Source organism: Plectropomus leopardus, chromosome 22, assembly GCF_026936395.1.
Source record: "Plectropomus leopardus strain MGB_pleo_1.0 chromosome 22, ASM2693639v1, whole genome shotgun sequence".
NCBI lineage: Eukaryota > Metazoa > Chordata > Actinopteri > Perciformes > Serranidae > Plectropomus > Plectropomus leopardus.
In genome coordinates, this window is record NC_142197.1 from 12,198,609 (window position 1) to 12,225,596 (window position 26,988).

The 26,988-nt window shown below is 39.0% G+C and overlaps 1 protein-coding gene across 5 annotated transcripts in view; it reads right to left on the minus strand.

Moving 5' to 3' along the window:
- The window catches only part of cacna1c (calcium voltage-gated channel subunit alpha1 C), a 279,938-nt gene that overhangs the window by 50,578 nt on the left and 202,372 nt on the right, over positions 1–26,988 (minus strand). For 4 of the 5 annotated variants that reach the window (XM_088072784.1, XM_042511013.2, XM_088072786.1 and 1 more), the window contains exons 10-22: positions 26,433–26,517; positions 16,194–16,284; positions 10,120–10,146; positions 7,326–7,486; positions 6,582–6,655; positions 6,337–6,488; positions 5,965–6,166; positions 5,086–5,206; positions 4,510–4,624; positions 3,834–3,951; positions 3,657–3,726; positions 2,137–2,269; positions 1,874–2,003 (exon numbers count right to left, since the gene is read on the minus strand). In XM_088072784.1, coding sequence (XP_087928910.1) covers positions 1,874–2,003; positions 2,137–2,269; positions 3,657–3,726; positions 3,834–3,951; positions 4,510–4,624; positions 5,086–5,206; positions 5,965–6,166; positions 6,337–6,488; positions 6,582–6,655; positions 7,326–7,486; positions 10,120–10,146; positions 16,194–16,284; positions 26,433–26,517 — 1,479 coding nt within the window. Of the gene's footprint in view, positions 1–1,873; positions 2,004–2,136; positions 2,270–3,656; positions 3,727–3,833; positions 3,952–4,509; positions 4,625–5,085; positions 5,207–5,964; positions 6,167–6,336; positions 6,489–6,581; positions 6,656–7,325; positions 7,487–10,119; positions 10,147–16,193; positions 16,285–22,720; positions 22,796–26,432; positions 26,518–26,988 lie in introns of all 5 variants that reach the window. The other variant, XM_088072782.1, reaches the window with a different exon arrangement.

Genomic DNA, 26,988 nt, shown 5'->3' on the forward strand with positions numbered 1-26,988 from the left:
CCTGGATGTCTCCACAACATACTGAAATAATAATGCTGAGGTTCAGGTCTAAGGATAATGAATTCCGATCGGGCTAAAATAGACTCTGAAAACAGAGCGGTATTTGAAAAACAGGATGTATTATTTCATTAGGGTTCCAGATGAAGGTTAATTAAGGTAGACTAAAATACATCAGCCTATACCATAGAAAAGGAAAATACAATGAAACAGATCATTATTAGCCGCCAGGGGAATTGTCTTCTGCATTGAGAGAATAAACAAAAACAGATACACACAGAGCTCAGTCTGTACATTAGACTACAGCTCGCACATCACAGCAACAAAAACTAAACAACATGGTGATGCTCTGATACTGTATACAACAGCAGTGCAGATAGAGAATTAATCAATGCAAATAATATGTTTTGGGGTTTTAGAATTTGGCAGAAAGGTATGGTTCAGATATTTTGAAGTGGGGTGTATTACACACAGCAGTATTCAGTCGGTAAGCTCCCAGTTTGGAGAAGCAGACAGGAGGACTTTACCGGGAAGTTGAGCATACGCTTTTATGGACAGGGGCAGCAGCAAAACATATTTTAAACACCTGAAAAAAAGCTAAAAAATGCATTTTAAGTATTATTTAAATCAAGAATATTTTCCCCGCTATTACTTGCCGCCAGACAGCCCTTTCCGAATGGGGAAAGAAGCTATGGCATCTATGCTCTCTTTAAAGGCACCACATTCCTTATACAAAACAACAATTCTCCACATCAGACTCTGCTCCCATTAACACACATTTAATAAAATTACCACAAATTACCAATTAAATGTATGTTCATGGGAGCATAGTCTAGTGTGCAGGCTCTGTTTTACTGTTTTTTGCATGATTCTTTGTCCAGTACCTCATGTTTATTGTCTGGATGTGTGTACTTTTGTATAACCTTTTGTAAAAACAGTAATTTTACCAAGCAAAACACAGGAGTTGGCTGTCCACTGTTGCCTCAATGGTTAGTTAGTTTATGTTACTGTGTGACTTTAGGGTTTTAAAGGGTTAGTTCGGATTAACCACAGTGACACAATATAACACTAACAAACTGAGGCAGTGAAGGATTAGCAGCTCCTATGTTCTGCGAGGTAAAATTACTGTTTTTGTGGAAGGAGTTTAGAGGCTTTGAGAGGAACATAGATGGATATAACAGCTTCAGTTCCTTCTGACTACAAGGTAAGGCGGCAAAGATATTCTAAATATGGCATACCCTTAATTGATACCGATATTTCTTAAATGGGCCCTTTTTTCTGCGGCTGAAATACATTCGGCTGTTTCCCCCTTCCACAGCTCCTGCCTGCTTCTCCAAACTGGGGATGTGCCGACTGACATCTACTGTTGACTATAGATACGTACCTCATACAACCCCACTTAAAAAAAATCTGAACTATTCCTTTAAAGCTGAACATACAGTCTCTACTGTTCCATGCAAAATAAAAAGATTAATCTTCTTATTAATACACTTTGTTGGATAAATCCGGGTTAACAGAAAGCCGAGGGGTAATATTTTTTACTGTATTTTTCGCTGTGTGTACATTACAAATTGTTCAAAAAGAAAACAAAGCTTAAGAGGCATTTTGCATCTTCTTAACATGAAGTTAATCACTGTTACAGTACTCTGGGAGAAATCTCATTAAGTGTAACAGGCCAGTCACAATAAGCTTTGGTTCCTCTATATGTTGCTGTCAGCTATAATCCATTTAGTACAGAATGAATGCGTGTGGACAGCTAATAATGAGTGCAGTGATTGCTTCTGTCTGTGCCTTACTGTATATCCAGCTTTCTATGTGTATTTACTGTATTTACACTTATTTACATGTTGTTTTTTTGTGCGTGTGTGTGTGTTACCTGGTTTCTGAAGGAGTCGTTCTTGACCGGGTCCTCTGCTGCCAGACTGATGCTGCTGAGCAGGATGAAGAAGAGGATGAGGTTGGTGAAGATGTTGTGGTTGACGATCTTATGGCACAGAACCCTGAATCTAAAAAGAAAGGGAGAGAAACATATCTGAGCAATCTTATATGACTCGAAACACAGATATGGTGATAAATAGCGAGAGAAAATGACCAAGATTGAGGAGGGGGAGAAAAGACAGAACTAAAGTGTCCCCTTACTGGTTGGTGTGGCTGAAGATGAAGAAAGCGCGGGCCTCTGGCATGGGTATGGCCTTTTCCTTCAGCTGAATGTCGGAGAGTGGCCGCGGCCTCGGGCCCACTGGCATCTCAGGCTCTTCATCGTCATCGTCTCCTGATGAGAGGGTGAGAAAAGGATAATAGTGAGAGGAAATATATAAAAAGAAAGCAGAAAACTTTAAGAGATAAAATCATGACAAAAAAGTGGGAAATGTAGAGCTTAAAGTTTTAAGGAACGATTGCACCCTGCTGACACTGCATTTGATAATACACTGAAGAGCTGATCAGCTTTGTGTATTTACAAGGTAATACCAAGTTTTTTGACCTACCCAGAAGAAATGATAAGAAATAAAATATGGGACAAAAGTGGATACCTCAAATATATAAGTCTTATACTGTGTTCACACTAGTAGCAACAGCACCACAGCGCGGATAAATTGTCAAGAGTTGCCATTGAAGGTTCATTCAAGCACTTTTTGACATATTGTCATTGGCTTTAGCATGTCTGGAAACACCTTGAGAGGATGTAAAATGGCCTAAAATATCAAAATGACATTTGATTGATTAAAAAACAATGTATTCTTAACAACCAGTTGTTTTGGGTTACAGCAAAAATACATGTTTCTTCTATTGTTTTGACAGAATGCAATAGGAGGAGTGGAAGAGAGAAGCAGACCAGAAATGGTGAAAAAGAAGCATATCACTGGTTGATGCAGTACTGAAGCACTGACAAAAGTTGGGGCCAGTTACTTTTGTGTGTGTGTGTGTGTGTGTGTGTGTGTGTGTGTGTGTGTAACCATAGCATAATTTATTTATATGAGATTAGAACAACTATATTAGATGCAGGGTTCCTGCAGTTTAAGGCCAATTAAAATGGATTATTTTTAACCATACCACCTGGGATGAAATTTAAGACCAATTTTACAAAAACCTAAACTGAAAAAAAACCCAACAAAAAAAACCAAACATGAATTTTTAGATAACATATTACATTTTTGGCCCAATGAAAAAGTCAGATGTAGTTAGAATTGGGAAATACCAAGCATTTATATGTGATTTTTATAACTGATTTTGTGTGCCTCACTCTGTATGTGGGAATGTTCCACTGCTTTAATTTCCATCATTAAGAGTCTAAGAAGAAGAATTCAGTAAATTATCCCAAAAATAAATATATTTTACCTACTATTTTGTGATTTTACAATTCAACGTCAGAAAAAATTGATAACCTTCCAATGTCTTTTCATTTTTAAAAACAGATTTTTTTTTTTTTTTTTACCAATTAAGGCCTTACTTTTTAGATTAGTAAATTCAGTGCCATTAAAGACTTTTTAAAGACCCATGGGAACCCTGTAGATGTTTGTTTTTTGCAAAGAAAGGTCTTTTAATAGGGACGTCACAGAGACCTGTGTAGCTGCTGGCAAGGCACATGTTCTCATTTTAACCAGTCATACATTTAATCAACTCTTCATAAACACAGTACAAATATCTGGTTTGTGTGTTACCTATGTAATCATTGGCAGGATATGGGTTCTTCTCTTCACTCTCATCTCCACAGTAGTCATCCATGTTAATCTGCAAAAGGGGAGCATTACACTCATTTCTCTGATGACAAAAACACTGGGTTGTGCTTTTTTATAAGTCAGCCTTTAGTCTTTCTTGATATGTGTGTCTTTGTGTACCTTAGTAGCAGTGTTGGTCTCTCCATCAGAAGTGATGGACTTCAGCTCTATCTTCTCCTTCTTCTCCTCCTCCAGAGGTGGCTTCTCGTTTTCATGACGCTTCTCTGGACTGGCCAACCTGGACAAGGAGGGAGAAAAAGAGGTTCCTCATCTTTAGTGTCTTTCGCCTCCTCTTGCACAGAGCAGAGTTAGCCCCATGTTAATCCACTGATGTGTATCGAATCACATTTAATTTAACACAAAGGGACAAAATAAACAGTTAGATTTTCAATGATGGGGAGTATTTCAATCACAGAGGGTGGCTGTGCTGTTATAATCACACCAAAAGGATTGTGAGCAGGCAAATGGTTGTTTTCCATCACACTTTTCCTCAGATCGATACCGGCTGCAACCAAAAAGGAGACATTTAATGATTTGTGCCACTGAGGGGGATGCTATCTTCCTCAACTGCACTAAAATCTCACATTACCATTGCTGACAAATTACCTTTGTGGGAAATGAGACGCTAAAATTACCCAATAAAACTGGTTTAGACAGAAAAGCAAAGCAGGCAAATGTCAGCCTGTGTCAAAAACATAATGACACTTTTATGTTCTAATTGTTAAGCATTTTTTGGTCTTTGGATTTCTGTTTTTCTCTTCCTTTTCCTTGTCTTTCTTTTTTCTCTCTGCTTTACCTGGCCAGTTTTTTCCTCTCCTTCTCCTCCTCCTCCTCTTTCTGGGCGGATGTCAGGCTCTCAGCGTCTGCCAGATTGTCAACAGCGATGGCCAAGAAGACATTCAGTAGGATATCTGTTCAGAGAAGAGTTGTAGCTAAGGATGCTGCTGACCCATCAGATCATCAGTGCAGTTGGTTACAAACAATCTTGGAAGGCTAAGTGAATAATTAACAACCTTTCTGCATTTGAAAGACACTGAACCTGGAGACACTGAAGTGGAGACACTCAGTGACCTCCAGCGAAGTGTTTTGGCTTCGTGATTATATTCCCATGCAAAACACTCCCTTCCCTCCTACAAGTTGCATCCTAAATAGCGGGTAGATTTTATTCAAATCACAATCAGTCACATTGTTATCCGGCTGATAGGTTGCAATTGAACAAAATCAGAAAACAAGTTTGGCTGTCAATCTTTACTCCAGACAGCTGATTTTTCAGTGCTTGTCATCACTCATTACCCCTCGTCCTCCCCTCAGATCCACATTATCTGGGCTGCTGTGTAGCTACTTTAGGTAGAGCTCTGTCGAGGAAGGATACAGTTTCCACAGATGAAGAGGATGATGAAGTAGATGCACACGAGCATGCCGGGGAAGGACGGCCCTCCGTACGCCATAATACCGTCATACATCACAGAGTTCCAGTCCTCTCCTGTTAGGATCTGTGGAGACAGAAATACATAGATTAGAAATCTCAGCTGAAATTGCATGAAAGCTATAGGGGATGGGCTAATCAGGGCTTCTCCTCATATTTTACCTTTCTAAATCAGGAGACGGTGAATGATTTTCAGACACTGAAAAGACCAAATAGGTTAAATAACAGTGACTTAAGTTTCTTTAGATACATCACTACATAAGCTCTATGTTACAGAGTCAAAAGGCATTTGAAAATTATTTATTGGAAGTTTTAATTAGTGCCTATTGGACAGACTTGGGGCTTAAAGTAATGACTCTACAGGAGACTTCAGTGGGGCAAGATTGTAAGTACCACCTATAATAAGTGGGAGAGGGAAACTAACAGTTGTATCCCAGAAGAGATTTGGATGAGATAATGTGAATTTCAATGGAGGATATCAAGCTCAACTGAATGGAGGGCTTTGGAGGGGGTGTGGCTCCCAGGAAGCTAACCACTACCGTTTGTTTTGGGCCTGTCCAAAATTAAAAACAAACTCATCAGCATAAAGAAAATCTTAATAAAGTAACACTTTGACTGGAAAGATGTCTCTCCCACTGTGACAGTGATACATTCATTTAATTTCGTTGTAAGACTCACACTAGATTAAATGAGTTTCTGTACTGTACAAATGAGGTAGAGATCATAATTTCATGGACACAAGCTGCAAATTGAAGACTGAGTGAGATGAAAGAGAACACAGGAGCAAAATACGGCGCAGTGCAGAAACATTTGCAGTATAATTACCTGAAACACGGTGAGCAGCGACTGAGGAAAGTTGTCAAAGGTGCTGCGTCGGGTCTCGTCAAAGTTGAATTTCCCCCCAAAGAGCTGCATGCCGAGCAGGGAAAAGATGATGATGAAGAGGAAGAGCAGGAGCAGCAGGGAAGCGATGGAGCGAACAGAGTTTAGCAGCGAGGCCACCAGGTTGGACAGGGAGTTCCAGTATCTGCAGGAGGGATGTCCAGTTAAAATATGTGCATGGCCAAACACAGACATACATAAACATTTACTCTTCACAAACACGCTATACTTGAATTTGTTTTCCATTTTATTTGATTTCCTTTTCAAGATCATACACCCTGAGGACATTATCAGTGTTAAAAAGTTGATACGAACCTGGTTATTTTGAAGATTCGCAGCAATCGTACGCAACGTAACACAGAGATGCCGAGAGGAGACATGATCTTGGTTTCCACCAGAATGGTCTCAAGAATTCCTCCACATACTACGAAGCTGTCGAAGCGATTGAAGAGCGAAACAAAGTATGCCTGCAGAGAGTGAAGAGAAACAAATTTAAGGGAGAAAGTAACAAGAAATGTTTCCCATACAACTCATTTTGAGAAAAATAACTTGACACCAACCTGCAGGCCCAGACTGTACATCTTTAACAGCATCTCACCAGTGAAGAGCGCGAGCAACACTTTGTTGGCTATATCTGAAGAGGAGGAAAGAAAAGAGAAGAAAGTAAAAATGGTGGAATAAAAAGGGATGGCAAAAGGGGAAAGTGATAAACAATCAACCTTTTGCCACATGCAATGCAAACTAAAATGAGACCTTCCCCAGAGAGTTGTATGTGAGAACGCTGATATCTGAACCAACTGCTTCGAGCATTAAACTGACTTTAACCTGCCATCTCCTTGGTAGTGTAATGTTTAAGCCCATGTGTAAACAGAGCAGGACATCGTCCAGAGAAGGGCATATTGATGATGTTTCTAAATTTCTGCTTGCATGAAACCAGAAGAAATCAAACATCATAGGGTGGGGAAGAATGAAAATATTTAACTGTAGAGATGACAAGATTCAGGAACTTTATAGGTAAGCCAAAATTGTGAGACATATTTAAGGAATGTTAAGAGCCTCTATAGTTAAAAACTGCAAAATGGCAACGGTACAGTGTTGTAATCCTCGTCATGCCCCCTCTTATACGCTCCACTAATGTGCCAACCCTACCCGAAACCAAAGTAATTAAATAGGGAGTATTTCCAGTTGATTTCAGGTCTGGACATTACATTTTTAAGGGTAAATAATTTAGATCAGGATGAATAAAAGCGTGTCGTCAGCATTTGTGCGTACGTGAATGCGTGTGTATGGGTGTGCTCACGCACCTTGTACATCTGTTAACCACTGAGGCTGCTGGTGATGTTCAGAGGCGATGGTCAGGGTGTTGAGGAAAACCAGGAAGATGACCAGCCAATAGAAAACCTGTGATTTGACCGCCGCCCGGCACTTCCTCCTACACAGCCTGTTCCACCTCCGAGAGTATCGACTGAGGACGAAGAGGCAGAGATTGAGAGAGAAAAAGATGGAGAGTTGAGGAGAGACGTGAGAGAGAAAAGGTCGGGAAAAGGAGGGATGTGGGGACGAACAGAAAGAGGAAGAGCGAGAGAAGAAATAAGAGAAAACAAAGAATGACCAAAAGAAACAAGTGAAGAAGGAGTGAAAAAACAAACAGCGGAGGAGAGAAAAGAAAAAGAAAGTCAATTAGTCTGTCTACACTGTAGTGATGACATCACCCTCGGCTGGTGGTTGTCTGTTGTTAAAGAGCAGAGCTGTGGAGCAGTTAGTCATCCTTTAAGACGTTTTACACCAAGGCAAAGCCGAATGAAGAGCTCTGTGCAGAATGAGATATGCACCATTTGAGAGGGGGGAAAAAAAAACGCTTAGTCTGATGAAATGATTGAAGGCACAAATTTAAACTGGCATGTTTTATATTGTAATTCACACTTCAAGGTAAAAGTCATGCTTCAAATGAAACTGTTGAAAAATAAAAGTCATTGTTTCTGGTAATTGCCTGCTTCACACCTCGCAGTCACATCAGCGTGAATCAGTCCACTCAAAGGGTCATACCTTTTTTTTTTTTTTAAACACCCATGTACCAATGATTAAACAACTAAAATTTCAAATTTGTCTTTTCGACATAATCTCAGTGAAAAAACAAACAGTCAACCTTGTTTTTGTTCTACTCACTAAGAAGCAGAATCTCAAAATTCAAGTATTTGTTTTAAATCTTGTCTTGACAATTAGCCTAAATACAAAATTTGGATTAGATGCAGCCTGATGAAGCATTGAACATTGATCATTGTGAAATGTTTATTTGGTGTTTCTCATAAATGGGCACTGTTATGCCTCAGCCTACCTGGATTATTGCTGTTGTAGTTTAGTTAGCTGTGTACAGCAGCAACAACTACATGGTGACAGCGAATAGCTATAACTTTAAATTAAAACATTTATGGATGGAAATTAAACAGTTACAGAGAGATCGACGGGCACCGCACAGATAAAATGAGTAAAATGAAATACATTTTATGTAACGGATTATGATTTACACCCTGTATAGGACAGTGTCATTGTGTTACTTTTTCAAAATGACAGAGAGCTGACTTCATGTTTATGAACAAAAATAGTAAACTTAAGTGTTTTTTTGTGTGTTTTACTATTCATTGACACTGAGTGTACTGGACCAATGTACCAATCTCAACTGGTCACCCTATTTGTTGTACTTGACCCCTTTCTCCATTGGTACCCCACAGACATGGCTGAGAAAAGATTTGTCACGTAACTTTAACTACCAGGACTCTTTTTTTTTTGTCAGATCATCGCTGCTCAGCGGGAAGTGTTATTCCTCTCTGCCTATACAAAATTCATGTTTCATCAGTCTTCTATCTGAGTGTGTCTGAGCTATTTGGAGTCAGTTATGGCACACAGCTGCTTTTGCCATGATGCACACACTGAATGTTACATGAGACACAACTCACAACACAACACAAGCGGACATGCATTCTTACAGAAAACAATGCTGTTGTTTTTGTTTATCTATGATTGCAATTTTTGTGGCCTTTCACAACAACCTGCGTTACAGTAATTTGTACACATTGACATGTACAGAATGAAAGCATGTCCTCATATGTAGTGCAACATTTTTCTGTTCCAACATTTTGGGAAAAACACTTATTTGCTCTCTTGCTGAGAGTCAGTGGGATACTTTGCCGGTTTTCAACTGATTTTGTATCATAACAAGGTGGGTAGTAATGTGAACTGTGGTAAACTTTCCTCCATTTTACCAACGTCCATACTACCTGCTGCCAGCATTTTTGCTGGCTCTAGGGCTGCTGCTCAAACTACAGATATCATTTCTTCATTTTCGTATGCCTGCTACCAAGAGAGATCCGCCCCCCTCTCTCTCTCGCACACTCAAACAGAGAGCAACTCCGATGAAATGGTAAACAAAAAAGAAGCACTGATTGAATTTAAACCCAAACTCTGTTACTGTGTTGCCCTTTTCTCCCCTACAAGGTTTTCAGAAACGCATCCTTCCTCTCTCTGTTTAACTGTAATTTGAGACTGTTTGTTGTCAGCAGGCCGGCATTTTTTTCTTTTGTATAAATAGTCAAGTTTGCATTACGTCACCCCCCCGCAGTGGGGAGCATTTATTGGTCCAGTGTGGCACAGTGCATTCTGGTAGTTGTAGGTTTGCTACCTCTTGAGCAAAAGTACATGCTGCATGAAGCTATGAAATACTCCTTTTAATTGGGTATATATAAAGCTAGGTGCTGGTAGGATGGTCTTGTTACTTTTAGACAGTCAGCTGTTTTCAGCTGCTTCCTGTCGTTGTGCTAACTGGCTGTAGATTTATATTTAACGACATACATTAGAGTCGTATTGAATCTTTGCAAGACAGAAAATAAATGTCTTTCCCAAAAAAGTGAACTATTCCTTTAAAAGGCAAGGCTCTCTCTTTCTATGCAAGTTTGTCTGTGTTTCCTGTGCACTACTGTAGACAAGAAAACACACACACACACACACACACACACACAGATCCAGCGACCAAACAAATACCACAGCAGTAGAGACATCAGAGCAGGTGAATTAAAAGACTAATGGTAAACAACATGTACTAACCTGAACTTGGATTTGGAGATCCTATTTCTGGAACACAGAAAACAGAATGGATTATACACACACACATAACACACATATAGACAGGTACACAACATGACAGGGGTGATTTGAGAGGGATATTTGCCTCAGCAAATATGTTCCTTGAACAACTTAGTTGTGTTGGTCTGGTGTTTCCTGCCCTTTTGAAATGCAACTGTCTCCCAGTAAACATTTGCTAGTTTAGAGACTGAGGTGAGCTACACCAGCACACAAACGGCAAGTCCTGTTTTTTCTTTGCAGATCTGAATGAACATCATTAAGACAACTCACTTTTCTTTTGAACAAATCACCCCAAGTGAACACATATACAGTGGCATCCAGTCAAAAGAAAGAAATGCTTTGAGTTTGGATTTCCTCCAATCAGCCCTGGTGTAAAAAAACACAATGCATCAATAGAAAAGCGTCTGTTGATTGTTCACCACTGTAATAACAAAAGGTGCATACATAAAGAACTGAGGACAAGAGATTATGGAAGACATTGTTGCTGTAAAAAGAGAAGAGAAGAGAAGAGAAGAGAAGAGAAGAGAAGAGAAGAGAAGAGAAGAGAAGAGAAGAGAAGAGAAGAGAAGAGAAGAGAAGAGAAGAGAAGAGAAGAGAAGAGAAATCCCCACTGTGGAAATTGGAATCGACAAAATATCAAAGTATTATCAGTAATGTTGGAATAATATGATGTGACCATGAGCTAAATCTATAACTTAAACGTGCCACATGCAGGCAAGATTGTAGGCCAGTGCTCTTTTCTCAGCCAGGGGTTGTTTAACCCTTTAAGACCTGAGCAAAGTGGTTTGATTTCTTTCAAAAACATGGAAGGAAACAAGCAACCTATCATAAATGGCCCCAAAATTAGCAAAAACCTAAATAAAACAGCGACAAGAAAATCCCTTGAAAATAAGCAAAAAAGGTAAAAAAACAAAAAAACAAAAAGTGTTTATTATTTGTTATATTTTCTCTGTAACATTATTTTAAATGTAAAATTATTCTAATTTTAAATACAATCCAAATTTTTAGGAAAATGTTCCAATAATCCTTCCCTATGTTTAAAAACTATTTTTTTGAATTAATTTTCTTGTCCCCATTTTCTAATTATTTAATTTTTGGGGCATTTCTCACCCAGTTGGTCGTTGCCCCTTTTTTTTGTTTTCGAGAGAAATCAAACCGATCTGCTCAGGTTTCAGAAGGTTAAATAGCTTGTCTGAACACAGCAAAACTGACATCGATCCACGTTTCAGAGGGTTCAGTAATGATAACTAAATCTGATGCATAAAATAGTACAAATGTTTGGTGAATGATGAATGCTTTGACTCATGGGTGGATTATGAGACAATGGGCCCCTGGGCCGGGACATGCAGAAGGCCCCGCCACTTCCCCTATAGAGGAGCAGGACTCACAGATTTCATAGTTGTTTAGCTTCTCTTTCTAGTTGTTGCAAATCGCTCTGTAATTTTTATCTCCTTGTGGTCATCTAGTTTCTCTTTGTAGTCTTTTTGTGTCTTTCTGAGTCCTTTTGAGTCTCTTTGAAATTGTTTTTTTTCTCTTCCTAGTCATTTTGTGTGTCTTTGTAGTCATTTTGTTCCTCTTTGTGGTGCTTTTGAGTCTTTTTTTAGTCACTTTGGACTCTTTGACTGTTTTGCCCATTTCTGTTGCTGCCCTGAGACTCTTTGTATCACTTGGCAGCCGTTATGCGTTTATTTTATTTTTCTTTATTTATTTGTTTTGAAGTCAATTTGTGTCTCTTAGTGACTGTTGTGCCACTTTCCCTCATGGTTTTGTGTTTCTTTGTGGTTATTTTAAGTCTCTTTGTGGTCATTTTGAGTCTCTTTGAAGTTGTTTCACATCTCTGTTCGCATTTTGTACCTCATTGTATTTACTGTGTCTCTTCATAATTCTTTAGCCCCTTTCTGTAGATGTGGTCTCTTTATGTCCCTTCGCAGCTGTTATGCATCTCTTTGTAGTGGTATTGTGACTCTGCGGCCTTTTTGTGTCTCTTTGTGGTTATTTTGTGTCTTTTTCTGGTCAGTATGTGTCTCTTCAAGTGAAAATTTGCAGGTAAAGGCCATCCATGCAGTGATCACATTCAGTGATGTACTGGTTAGTGTCTTTAAAGCTCACTCGATTGCATTAACATTTAAATTTTGTTGCATATACATTAATTGTGAGAGATGAAGTATATTAAAAGAGAACTACTGTAATGTATGGAGTTGTTTTGAGCAACTGGTTACTGATTTTGCCAATAAAAGCAGATGAATTGACTGACCTGCTGGCTGACTCTCTGACTGACCGACTGACTAAAGCAATAAAATGACTCACTGACTGACTGAACGATAGAATAAAATGACTGACTGGCTGGATATGGAGGCTGACAGTACACACATCTCTTCTCTCCATGTGTCCGTCTCGATTATGGAGATCAGCGGGTGTCGAAGTAGCTCCTTCCCCGAGGTCTATCTCCATAGCAATGTGAAGAAGAACTGACAAACACTGAGAGTCTCATGCTTTATCTCCACATTAGTGTGAGCAAATGCCCCTAGCCAAACTTGTTGCAATCTCGCAGAGGAAGCATGAGGGCTCGTATTTCCAGTCTTGGCAAGGTTTACAAGGGCAGTCTGATTATTGTGAAAGTCACTTATTAAAGTTAGGTTCGAAATTGCAGGTGTAAATTCTGGAGCTCCTTCGTGGATAATAAAAAGGGAGATCGATGCTGTAGACCTGCACACCTTTATGTGAATTCTTAAACCAAATAGAGTTCATTCTGCAGCTGCTTTAGAAGTTATGGATGAGAAAATTATACCATGAGCCACAACAACATTTACTGGTATACATGTTGACTGCGGGGGCTGTTCCACAAATGCAACTTAATTTCCTGCGATCTAATGAATTTTTCTGCTTCAATTTTTGTTTTTTCTGCACATATGTATGGTTTTTGTCAAAATAAAAGTCTTCTGCTAGAGTGAATTATTTTGTTATCTGGCACAGCACAGCACAGCAGATTAATTTGTGGCCATTCTTGAGGGAAAAAAGGCCAATTTCTCGAAATAACGAGATAATTTCTCACTAGAAAACAAATTTTACTGCCTTTTCCACAAGTGGTGAGGACTGATCTGAAAATGATCTAAAACAGAAAGACACAATGCAATTTCTGCCTGTGTTAGACCTTAATAGAAGTACAGTTTGATGCACTGATCAATACTACCTCTGACATTTTCATCTTAAATCAGTTGCTACTTTTGTCAAGACGCCATCTATGTATGCTGGCACGTCAGTCCTGGTCTCTGATAAACATTATAAACAGTAAGAGAAAACCACCTTTTGTATTCTTGTGTTAGCAGGTCGATACTTATCTTGTCTTTTTAAGATATCACATTCAATAACTTGGGATTTCAAGATAATGGCATTAAAAAACTAAATACAAGCATAACTGTTTTTCGCCCTCATAATCTTTTTCTTGACAAAAACAGAAAACATTTTCCCAGTTTCTTTGTCATGTATGATGTTAAATAGAATATCTCTGGGTTTTGAACTGTTGGTTGGAAAAATCAAGACATTTTAACATGCTTGACAGCTGAGAAAATATAATGGGCATTTTTTGCCATTTTCTGACATTTATAGACAAAACAAGCAATCCATAATATGAGAAAGTAAGTGGCAGATTATTGCTAATTAAAATAATCATAGGTTGCATGCACATGACCACATTTTATCCAACACATTTCATACGAATATAAATTGCTCATTCGTTAAGAGACAAAATGCAGGTTTAACTCTAACTTCTATTTGGGATCATGTGTTTGGTTTGTTGCACCTCCTGAAGACTCAGATATGGTGTATCTTTTGTTTTCAATTGTTTTGGTCTGATGGGACAAATAAACACAAACAACACAACAAAGACAAAGTAACAGATGGACAGCGAGAGTACAGATAAACAACAGTGTGCCATCCAAGTGTGCCTACTGGCCCTTCTGTTTCCCTGGTCAAGGGTGTTCTTGATTCAGTTTGATTTTGTCTCATACTGCACAGTAATGTTCTCTATTCAGCTCTATTCTATTCTGCTGCACTCACAGTGATGCACAGTTTTGTATGTAGGTGTGTTTTCTTGTGTATGCTGAAGTGGGCCCGCTGGGGTCACGGCTCTTGCGTGGCCTCGTGTCTAAGAAAGAAAGCAACGCACTTGTTTGAATAATGTAAAAAATGAAAGGAGCAGGGGGAGCAGAAACAAGTGAGTCAGCTGTTCGTGAGCTCCCACAGGAGAGGAGGAAAGCACTTCACTTCACCAGCAAACACACAAAGGTGAGCGTAGAAACCCTCCCTAACCCAGGGAGAAGAAAAGGAAAAAAAACTGTATTACTATTAGATGAGATGTAGCCATAATAAACAGAGTCCTGCTTTTCTACTTTTTGCTTAGTCCCAAATGATGGTTAAGCTTTCGACTTTGAACTCACAGAATGGGTTTCTTCGCTCATTTCTTCTTTTGTTAATGAATTTTAAAAAGCCTTCAGTAAAAAGAACTTTTAAAAAAGTATTCTGTGAAAAGTAAAATTGAACCTGGGATGTAAAAAAAAAAACCCAAAGCAGTTATTCTGTTCTATTTTGTGACTATGATGTATGAAACCTTTTCATAACCAGCTGGACAAAGCAAAGTGTATATTTATATATTTTGATATTAAAATAAGAGCCTTACAGAAAAAAAAGAAAAAAGGGCGTAATAAATAATACTTAAGGTATTAATTATATATATAGCAAATACTATGATGGGGCTTTCATATTGCTCTGAGGTAACTTGCTGCCTCCACTTATTTCAATGTGGTGAAGGCAACAGAAGGGAAGCAGTTTTGAACATGTCAATAGGGGTATAAAGTGGTTGCCGCCCATGTCAACACACAACGTTTCGATTTTGCTCTGCAGCACAGAGTTCACCATGTTTAACTTCTGGCAGTTGCCGTCTGGCTTTGGCTGATCAAAAAGCGGGCATCACAGGAACAGAAAGAAGATGGAGGTGCTCAGGGTTTCCCACACATTTGTTAATTTGTGGTGGCCTGCCACCGTACAACATCTGCCGCCACAAATAATTTTTCTGTTTTTGGAGCTGAATAGTTCACAGGAGCACTGCTTTAACATACATACTGTTGGGTTATTAATTGCACGTTCTCTGAGCAAAGACTCTGGGCACAGATGGAGCAGCAGAATGTCAAGCACATTAAAAGTGAAATTTAACCTTTTATTCTGCTGGGTCTAAAAGTTTGCATTTACTCACAGCAGCTGCTCCTTGCATCCATCGATCTGATCAGTTGTGAATGGAAAAACAGATCAGTTATCCAACCCGCAAGTCACAAACAGAACTAATGGAGAGCTCCGCCTGCGCTCCATTCTCATACCAGCGAAAACCTCAGACTTTAGAAAAGGGACACAGAATGTTACAAAGGGACATGCGTATTTAAAAAGAAATAAAAAGTTGCTGTTCGCTTTTAAAAACGCTTTGTTTCTTGCAAAACGCTCTTGCAGGTCGGTAGTTGTCAGGTTGGTTACCACGCAGCTTTGTGAAACGAGCTTTTGAACCAACTTCACACTTCACCAGGGTTGTTTAGTTGTCGTATACTAGAGAAAAGAATAAGGCACTGTGGTTTATTGTAGGATTATCTCCTCTAAGCCCAACCTATGCCTCACCAAGGTCACAGATTTATTTGGGAAAAAGAGTCCTTTTACTGGCTGTGAAAAGGAAAAAGATGGGCCACAGTGGGAACAACAACTATATTTACTTGTCTCCTCTCCTCAAAACTCAAAAGTTTTATCAGTTTGGAGTATGATGATAACACACTGTCACTCTGCTCTCCCTTAAACAGCATCAGTGCGTGAATTCTTCCAAACCTCTGTGAGCTTGATGAGAAAGAGGTCTGGCTTTGTGAGATCAGTGAAGGATAGAGGCAGGCTAAAGGGCTAATACAGGAAAGATGCAGGATAGAGTTCATCCTTGGGATTGACAGAAGGTGACTGAGTGAACGGAGGGATAGAAGGAGGAGGAGAGGTGTGTATGAGGTACTTACGCTAGCCGCGTACAGCAGGTCTCCCCCTCCACGTCTCCCCCGGGGGCATTGTCTGTGTTGACTGATTCATTTTCGCTGGCTGGCATGCTCACTGAGAGACGGAGAGGAGCAGAGAGAAAAAAGGTGACAGATATAGAAAGAAGGAGAGAAAAGGAAAAAAAAGAGAAAGATGAAATAACAGGATGGGGAATGGATTGCACATCCTCACTTACATCATTCTTACATCGGTTTTTACTGTATTGCTCGCTCTAAACCATGAGTTTAAAACATGGTGGACTCCAAAATGTCAGTCAAATTTACAAATGTAGACACACTGAAAAGCTACAAAGGGCATCCAGTCTTATATAGGTAAGTCTTAAGGAGCTGCAATGGATTCTGGGTAAAAAAAAAAAAGATTTCTAACAGATTATAAATATATATACTGCATATATTTGCACTAATTGCCTACACTAAATACACATTTCCATACTAGCAATATTTACCAGTTAGGGATCCTGGGACACAACCTCTGCAACAGCTATTAGGGAGGATTTCAACGTCTAAGCTGAAGGATTGCTTTACTGCGGGTGAACTAAATCTTAGCAAAACCCTTTTGTGATTTTATAGCTCACGGAGACTGAAAGAGAAAACATGTAGTAGATTTTGGTCTTTGGTTTGCAAACGTTGCAGGGGATGTTGGAGCTTAATTGCAGTCAAGGTTTTGAGAAAACCTTGTGATGCCTTAAACTTTAATCGAGCTGTGAGAGCTTTGGCAGGATTTATGTCAACGCAAACATCTGAAATTAAATTAATTAAGTCCGTGCTCCAAATATATATAAATATTTTTTGTAGTTGTGTAAACAGGCAGGAAGCTCACTGAGCCCGATCTTTCTTTGTTTATAAAGCTACAAGGAGACTGCAAATGTGTCACTTTGTCCTCATTGAAAGACAAGTGTAATGGAGTGTAAAGATGGAGGGTTGAATACCGGGAGGATGGAGGCAGCGGTTGCTGTCGAGGAAGGACAGGAGTAATATGATTTGGCAGTTAAGGATGGAAAAGTGTTAAAGAGGAATAAGAGGGAGAACGAAGAGGAAAAAATGAAGAGGCTGAGGCGAGGGAGTGATGGACGCATCGAGGGAGGTATGGACGGAGGGGAGACGATGGCTGGTTGAGAGACTGATATGAAGTGATACATTGCTTTTTATTGCTTCTGTCAGTCCTTGGCTGCCTGCGGGAATGAGCTGCACTCCCCTCACTGTCACCTCAAACACTTACTGTAACATCCTCTGGGTACTAGAGTCAGATACTGATATGAATCTCAAGGCATCTTGTATTAGAGTAAGATATCCAGTGTTAAATAAAGCAAAACCTGCAGTTGCAAAACGACTCCTAGTATGACACAGAGGAGCATAATCAGCCCTTAGAGGGACAGTACAACCCAAAATTTACCCCCCCCCAAAAAGAAATTATACATTATAATTCCCTCTCTAATATCTATTTCATATTGCTGTGAAAACATCAACAAATTTCTCCATTAAACAAAAACTAGATTTTAGAAAATTGCAATTGAGTACCTCATAGACACGTTATAATTTACCTAATTTTTACCGAAGAGAGCTTGAACGCATCATAATGAAACTCAGTGCAGCCTCCATTAGCAGTTAGTTCTAGGGAAATAATAAGTTGTGTCCCCTGACATGTGAGTTTATTGCTTTCTTCCGTTCTGATGCGTTTAAAAAATGTGTATATGTATCTTTTTTGTTGTGTTTTTTAAATTTTTTATCAGAAGCTGGCTTGTAAGCACTTATCTGACATCCAAGTGAGCTACAGTGAGTGAACAGTGTGTTTTACCACATGGTTGGTGATGGATGACTTCTGTACTGTGGAGATCAGGTTGGCCTATCTGAACATCAGGGCCTCTGCTGTGAACACGCTGTATGTTTCCTCACCTCGACATGTGCCACCTGCTGCTATGCTACTTAGTTAAAAGCACTCGGGGCCCTCCGGTCTCTCCCGAGGCTGAAGCCTTTCAAATATAAAACCAGCCTGGTGCCTTCTCCTCAATGGAGCTCTGAACTAGTTTAATACCTATTGTTAGAGTAAACCCCAAAGACTTGAGACACAGAGAGGAGGAAGGAGATGAAGGAGTAAAAGGAGCATGGGATGGAGAGAAATGGAAGGGCGGAGGGAATGAGAATAACAGGGAAGGGTCACACTTTTTCAGCTGAGAGATTCATTCATTCTTACTCATGTTGGCAAGTGTGAATGAGTTAAAACAGATAACTTTTCCACCCTAGTGTTTCCAAGTTGTATTATTGTTGCCGCATCCTAAAGACCGCTGGATTGCTTTCTATTTACCTCACAGCCGAACAGCTGTCACAATTAATTTGGTTGTTCCACCGTCCGTCATTTCCACTACAGGGGACATTAACTGTAAAGAAGTTACATTGCTGCTCTTTTGTAAGTGGGGACAGTTACTGAAAGCTGCTAGGGAAAACAAAAGCGCTATCCTCTTGTTACATTGTGCAATGTTTGACGCACTTCCTTTATGCTTTAACTGAGCCTTTATTTGCTTGGAGATCTAACCAGGTGGCAGAGAGAATTGTATAGTGAAAGCGAGGTTTTGGTGAACCAATATAAATGAGATGGTTTATTATGCTATAGCCATTACATTGTGTTATCAGCATTACTTCATAATTATGAGTATAAGAAAAAAAACTATTTCCACTTTAAAATATTAAATAATACAACTGAAAATAAGCCAACATTATGCACTGAGCTGTATGATGACAAAATTATTTACTATAGTAGTCTTTGTGGGAAAAAAAACATGTATATGTTTGAGTTTACAGTTCTGTTTTGTGTTTCTGTCAATAGACAGACATTTGTCCATGCCATCATCTCATTTAGTTATTCTCTTTAATTCCAAACCTTAAACTGTCAAAAAATTACTACAAATTCACAATTCAAAGCCTAGCCAAAATATTCACAACATAATGTTTTTCATGCAGCTTTTAACACAATACTGTAATATTTTGAATTTTAGTCTCTCTTTCTGCTCACTAGGCAATTGTCAAGTATTTGAGATTAAAAGTAACCCATTAACAGCGCATTAGCATGCCAGCACTCAATGTTAAAGTCAGTAAAAAGCAGGACCAGTAACATTGCTACTCAACAATATGACAAGTGCTAGGTGAAAGTTATAAAAAGGCTAAAATTCAAATCTTGAAGCTTTTTTTTCAATTTTTTTTTCAATATTTTTAGTATCAGAGCTAGCATTATGGCTAACAACAGTGCAGGGGGATTTTAGGGAAAGGAATCTGAAACAATGAGAGGACTGTGACATCACAAATATCACAAATAATACAAATGCTTTTGGTTGTCATGTACAGTGTGGACTCCAATTATTTTCTGTGATGACATCGTCCTCTTGGGTTTTTTTTTTCAGACAATTCAGGCAGATGCGAATGTTTCCTTTCTTACAAACCTACAAGGGAAAACAGTGGCTGCATCTCATCACAGAAATGATGTTTCCTCTCATCAGGTCTGTATTCTCTGCACAGATATTCTGTTTTGATTAAGCGTGATTAAAAGTTAAAGGCCATAAAGCATGAACAAGGTTTTAATGCCATGAAGACATGCAATATTGCCAGCAACAGGGATGGTTATTGGTGGCAAAAGTCCAGGTCTCCACTGCGAGATAATATTGATATATATGGCCTTAAGACGAGATTATTATTTAATGGAAGGTGGACAAAAAGGCTGAGGAAGACAATGAGATTAGAAGTACAGTGTTAAGAGGCAGCCACTGAAAATAAGGTTCTTGCTACAATGCAGGAAGAGAGGAAGAGAAGCAGTAAAGAAGAGGAGGAGGAGGTGCAATTCGCTTGCATGTCTAGAATCAAGTTTCCAGTAAATCTTTAACTAGTGCTGGACCATGCAGACAGACGCACACGCCTTACGAAGGAAAGCCGCATTTTTCTTCACGGCTCCGCGCAGAGACGGATAACGCCGGACCTTACCTGGGGATAGAGAGCACGGCTCAGCAACACAGACACACACGCGCACATACACACATGGACACACACGAGGCACTCACAATCAGCACAACTGTGGAAATGCACACAAACTGTGAATCCAAACACAAATAATCACATGTACTCATACTGGTTCTGATGACTAGGGCTGGGTATTGTGTTAAAAATATAATACAAATACCAGTATTGGTAAGTAGTAAGTAACACCAAAACCAACTTTTTTTTTACTTTGCTAGATACCCATCAAGTATGCAAAATATTCTTTTGCATAAAAGGTCACCAGACTCCACAGGTGTGTAGTATAGCCTTACTTTTAAATGTTTTGGTGGCATCTTAAAATGCTGAATGACTATATCCGTCAAATACAGAGTGCTTGACTTCACCACACCACAGACTGCATGGGTTGTAGCTGCTGAAAACAAAACCATACAAATAGTCCAATGGTACAAAAACAAACAGTATTGTTTGACAGGAGAAGATTCGATACTGGGTACTTTGATATTGGGTTATTTTAGTCGATATCTTAAAGTGCCACAAGATATCCTCATACAATGGTTCATATAATATCTTAAAAAACGTAACACACAGTGTTTATATGATATCTTACAAAAGATTATGCACACACGTCATACATCTTACAAATTAGCACCATGATAACTTGCAAAGCAGCACTTTTACCAGTTTGGTTCGGTTTAGGAAAAGAATCATTGTATGATTTGATGTTCTCTGTTTGACACAAACTCAACCCTGACCTTCCTCCCTTTCCTTACTGTGTTTCTCTTAACACTACCTGTCTTGACTTTCCTCTTGGCTCCTATTATATGATTGAGGACAGCCTGCAGCACATAGGTCATGTATCAATACCCAGCCCTACTGACGACATAAACAATCTATTTCAAAGAAACATGATTGCTCCTGAAAAAATGACATTCGCTCTTAACAGTCACATCTCTTTGCAATACTCCAGCTATCACTACAATTTTAGATGCATAACTTGGCTTCCTTTGTCTTCTTTTTTTACCATTTTGTGTTTTAGTTTCTGTTTTATTGACACAATTTGCCATCATATCTGAACTAAAACCTTCTCATTCTCTAAGTTAAAAAGAAATTACATAAGATAAAGCGAGACAGACAGAATGAATATGAATCCATATGTATGTAGAGAGTGGTAATCAACATGCAAAAACACATTACAATACAGTTTTGTCCATGCTATTCTCCTTCCTTTTGGCCAACATAACAGCTATTGTTTTCTGTCAACTTGACCCCGTCCTCTCACACTATGTGCATCATTGTAAACCTGTACATTCATATTAATATGCTTGTCCATATTGGGATCATTCTATTGTTGGACTCCGCTCATTTTTCCCCAGTGATTCATATATGATTGTCCAAGAATACTGCAGAAAAGCACTTGCAATAATCTTTGAGTGAGTCAATTTGCACAGGAGCAGAAATAAAAACAGCACACACAGAACATGGAGCAAACACATAGTACACAGACATGTATGCAAATGCACAGCTTAACAGCTGCACACACACACTCATACAGCAGATAATAGTACAGTTATTCATGTAACTTAACCAATAACTGCACATCATTTAAGCTTTGAAGAATGAAAACCGGCTTCTTGGGCACTATACACACACACACACACACACACACACACACACACACAACACCAGAATTCAAGTGAAAAACACAAAGCAGGACATTAAATTACATATATAAAAAAAAAAACACATGTAGGCTTCACATGCAGACACGGGCTGAGAAACAGATAAATTAATATATTTTAATTAAAAAATACTATAGTAAAATAGAATTTTATAACCACCATTATCACAATGAGCAACAGCAAACACAAGAGGCAGCTAATCCAACTCCACACTTTAAAGTGTCATGCCATTAACACACATTTTACGCATCTCCTTTTTAAAATAATTTCTTTCGGTGTTGTTTTAAGACCTTTATGAAGACCACAGGCAATTAAATTGTTCATCAGAAAAACACATGACAGAATAGTCAATTTCATCAAAGAGAATAGTCCAAAGTATGCAGATACTTAAAAAAAACCTTAATATTCTAATAAACAATATATAGTTTCCAAAAATATTTTCAAAATGCATGCCACACTTCCAACTGCTACACTTCCACATCTTCATGACTATCACCATGTCATCACCATCTATCTGACGACTTGGGAATGAGACTACAATCAATTACAAGTTGCATTATGTTGCTTTAAAAAACACATCATTGTGAACCTGCATGGCAAAGGCTTGAATGTAATGGACTTCATTTATATGTAAAAGTCCCACACTCCAGCTTAATGGAGGCATCTTGACCAAAAGCCCATCAGATGTTATTTCTTATTCATTGAAATTTAGAATATTTCAACCAAAGCATCATTACACTATGAAATTTTAATAACAACACAAGCCTGATCACAACAGACTACACACAAAAACACGTCACAAACACACACGGCACGGAGACGCACACATACCGTCCTGCGAGTCAGCAGAGTGACTGAACCAGGCAAGCTTACTGGTCTTCTTACCCAGGTGGGCTGGGGACACTCCTACCACCGACAGCAGTGGCAGGATACCAAAACAAGACGACAGCATGCAAGAACAAGACGATAGAGGGTGAGAGAGAGCATGCAAGACACATGTACACACGCATACAGTATGCCCCTGAGATGAAAGGAAACACACACAACATATGATACATATACACATAAATAAATAAGGCACATTAACTAACGCACCATTCATATCACGCCTTATCATCATATTTGAGTGTGTGAGTGCAGTCTCACAAATGACAACCAATATATTTTAAAGGCTTCTGATGCATGTACGCTCACTCATGCGGTTACTAAAAACAGTAAAAATCAATATAGTGAATGACATCTTCTACTCTCGCTCTTTGTCTTCATATGAACACGCTACTCACATCATTCGTCAATGTTATGCCCCTGTAGGTCTTGATGTAATGATGGGATGATGGATAGACACGTGGAAAGGTGTGTGGTCTCTGTGTGAGTGTGTGGTCACTGGTATGACTTGTTCATGATGTGAAATCCCATCTGAACTGTGTCCCAGATACCCTCTCCATTACACACACTCGATATTTCTATTCTATTCCATTCTTTCATATCTCAGCATCTATTTTCCCTTCTGCTATCCTCTCTTCTATTCTCTAAGTCTCTGACCCCTTCTTAGGATATGTGTGTGTGTGTGTGTGTGTGTGTGTGTGTGTGTGTGTGTGTGTGTGTGTGTGTGTGTCCTGCAGCAGGGACAAACTGCCCTCATTCGTCTTCCCGGAGGAGGATCCATCCATTAAGGGGAGAGGGAGACAGAGCAATAAGGGAGCATGTGATATTACACCTTCACAAACAGAGGGATCATTGATTTTTCTGATTGAGAACTTCTGATCATATGTATCAGTCATTTTGTCACCTAAATCTAAAGGCCTAAAGACCAGTTTGGATCAAAGATTCGCAATAACATGAGGTGAAACTAGCAACTACTTACAAAGTGCCGGTCTGCAACATTGTGAAAACCTGGGAGTTTGCACCAATGCAATGAGACGAGACTAAAAAGACAAGACGAGATGGTGTATCTGTACTTCAGTGCTGACTCACAACTTTTTAGGCTTATTTTGGAGCTGAATATAATTTGTTGCTACTTGAAAAGAGAATGAGGATACTAATGGTAAGATACTTGCTAGGATTGCGGGGAAAAAATCAATCCCTTTGCATGACAATATTGTATCAATACACAGAGGCCAAGTTTTGAATTTTATATTTTATACATTTCTAATATTGCAAATACAAATTAAACTTTTGGCAGCCTACTAAAATAATAAAGTCAACAACTTTTTCAGTCCACTAAATATAGTTTGCTGAAATAAAAATGACTGGGGTGGGAAGAACTGATTTTTATCTTTTAAAAATAAAACAAATATTTTAAAAAAATCCTTTAGGGACATGATTTGCAGTTAACAAAAGGTAAAAAATCGCAACAAATTGCAATAGATGTTATACCAATACACAATGCATATCGCAAAAAAAATTAAAAATACAAATCCCAAGAATATTGTATCTTGATAATATTTTATCAAGGGGTCTCTCAGATGCATCTCCAGTAAAAAAACAGTAAAAACATTAACATGACCTGAGCTTCAGATAGAATGTTTTTATAATAAATACACTACAATCTTTTAAATAACCAGCATTGATAAATCAGTCAATGAGTATGTGTGTATGTGTGTGACGTGCAGATAAAGTAGCAACAGTAGCGTCCAATCGTCCGACACCGACACACTGTGAGGACAAACCAACACGTGTCAACAGCCACAGGAATGTAAATGAGACAAACTAGTCAATCGGTGGGCGGAGATAGATATTTTTTGTCAGAGACTGCAAGCAAGCACGCCATCTACTGACAGTTTGTGACTGACTTGGGCAGGTGACTTTGCTAGAAACTGATTGCTGAAACAGGTGACGTGCTTTATGTTCTAAAACTAGATACTGGCAACTTCATAAGCTGAGTCGCCACCGAAAACCATCAGCCAGCTTGGGTCGAGCTGAGCCAAACCAGTTCACACTGCTGCAACTTTTCTCTGTGACTATGAAATAATCAAAGTAATGGATTGAGTCTTTCACTTGTATAATGCCCATGATTTTAATACTTAAACTTAAACTGTTATCTATTTGGCAAATTTGAGTCTGAAACATATGTAAATGTTTATATTGGACCACGCTCGATCGAGCACTTAAACATTCTGCCCTGTTTTCTCCTACAATTAACTGAATCTTGTTTGGATAAAGTACATAATATCAGCGATGCAGAACTTGAAAGAAGGATCTCAATATTGTGATGTGACATTTTAAAAATTGGCCCAACTGGAGGGCCACATACTGTATTTGTTTGTTAATATGCCAGCCACTGCTGATGTGTTTTTGCCACACTGATTGGCCCAGGGGAGCACAACACTAACAGGTGAAAACAAGCAGATTTGTTACGGATTAGCCACAGGGGTGTTGTGCCTTATTTTCATGTAAATTGGGTCATTGCTCATTTGACCATGGTAATTCCTTGAGCTCCTCTGAAAGATTAGATCATCATTTTTTCTTTCTTTCTTTTTGGCAGTCGTCAGTGTTTCTCAGAATGAGCCACAGTGCTTCATAGAGGTTGAGCACGCTGTGTGCAGAATGCATGCTCTGCCGCTGCATATTTAGTCCTCATCATTCATTCATTCATCATCAATGTGAGCAAGCTGAGCTCTAAGCATTTACAAAATAGTACATACTGTAGTACAGACACACTTTTTGTTGAATTGCTTCCTCTCTTTCTCACCATTCTTCTCTAGAGTTCAATCTATCTACTTTTAAGATCAAACCTCCAGGCCAAAAGAGGCCAGCGCTATATTCTACAACCCCAGGAAATGTAGCTCAATCCTGGGGAGACATGTAGGATGAGTGGCTGCCTCTCTCTGGAGGGTGTTAATCTGTGTGTGTACATTTCTGTCACAGCGCAAGCACACTCATTCCTAAGGGTGTGTACCTACAATATGTGTGTGAGACTTTGCATAAGTGTGTGTGTGTAGTGTGTGCCCAGAGGCTATTAGCTGCAGTCTGACACATTCCACTAATATCTAAACAGGTTTTAAACCTCAGGAGGGTTCTCAGCCAAAACAAGCAGACAATATTAACATCCTCTCAGTCTGTCAGTCACTCTGTCAGTAAGTCAGTCGTTCATTCACTCACTGTGAGCCACCTCCACCACATAATGCAGACTGCAGTGAGCTCACTACTTCCAAACGAAACACTAGATTTGACACAAACATACGCAGTTAACCTCACAACTTGCAGTGCGCACTAAGCCTGAAATATCTTCAGATATAAACACAATCCATCCGACCACACCTAAAACACAGGAAATACTAAATGCCAATACCACTACACAACAATTTATACAAATCACAGACACATGTGCACAATCATCCTCAAGGCAAACTGCGGCAAGTAAACAGATCATCATTTCCTCTTGACATATTTTACAGTTAAAATCACACACACGCAAACACACACACACACACACACACACACACACACACACACACACACACACACACACACACACACACACACACACACACACAGACACACACGCAAACACACACACACACACACACACTGTTGTACTCACGGTTTCTAGGTTTGTCATCGTCCAGGCCCTCCTCTTCATTCTCTGGGTCGATGTCTTCAGCCTGAGTGATCCAGTCTAAATAGCCCTATATTCACACACACGTTAAAACACACAGACAAAAGAAATACTGATTGGTAAGCAATGTACTTATCAACAAAACTACAGTCATCTGACATTAGTTTGGGTTTTAATGAATGAAATGCTTCAGCATTCATTATGTTTCTTCATGTTTTTGTATGCTATTCTTATACTGAACACTCTTCGATGATATAAGGATGAACAGATGTTACTGCAGATACTTACTGTGATTTTTAAAGTGGACTTATGCTCATTTTCAGGTTCTGCTTATTTCTACTATAATATAATTAATTTTTTTTTTTTTTTTTTTAAACTTCATCTGCACTTTCATAGAGAGAATGACCCTCAGGGATTATAGTGGCACTTTCTAATGCAAAAAATCCCAAATAAAGGCTTCTAAATTAAAATCTTTGTAGCGGACATGTTCCAGCAGGACAAATATCCAAAATTTGCAACCATGTGTACATGTTTCCCTGAT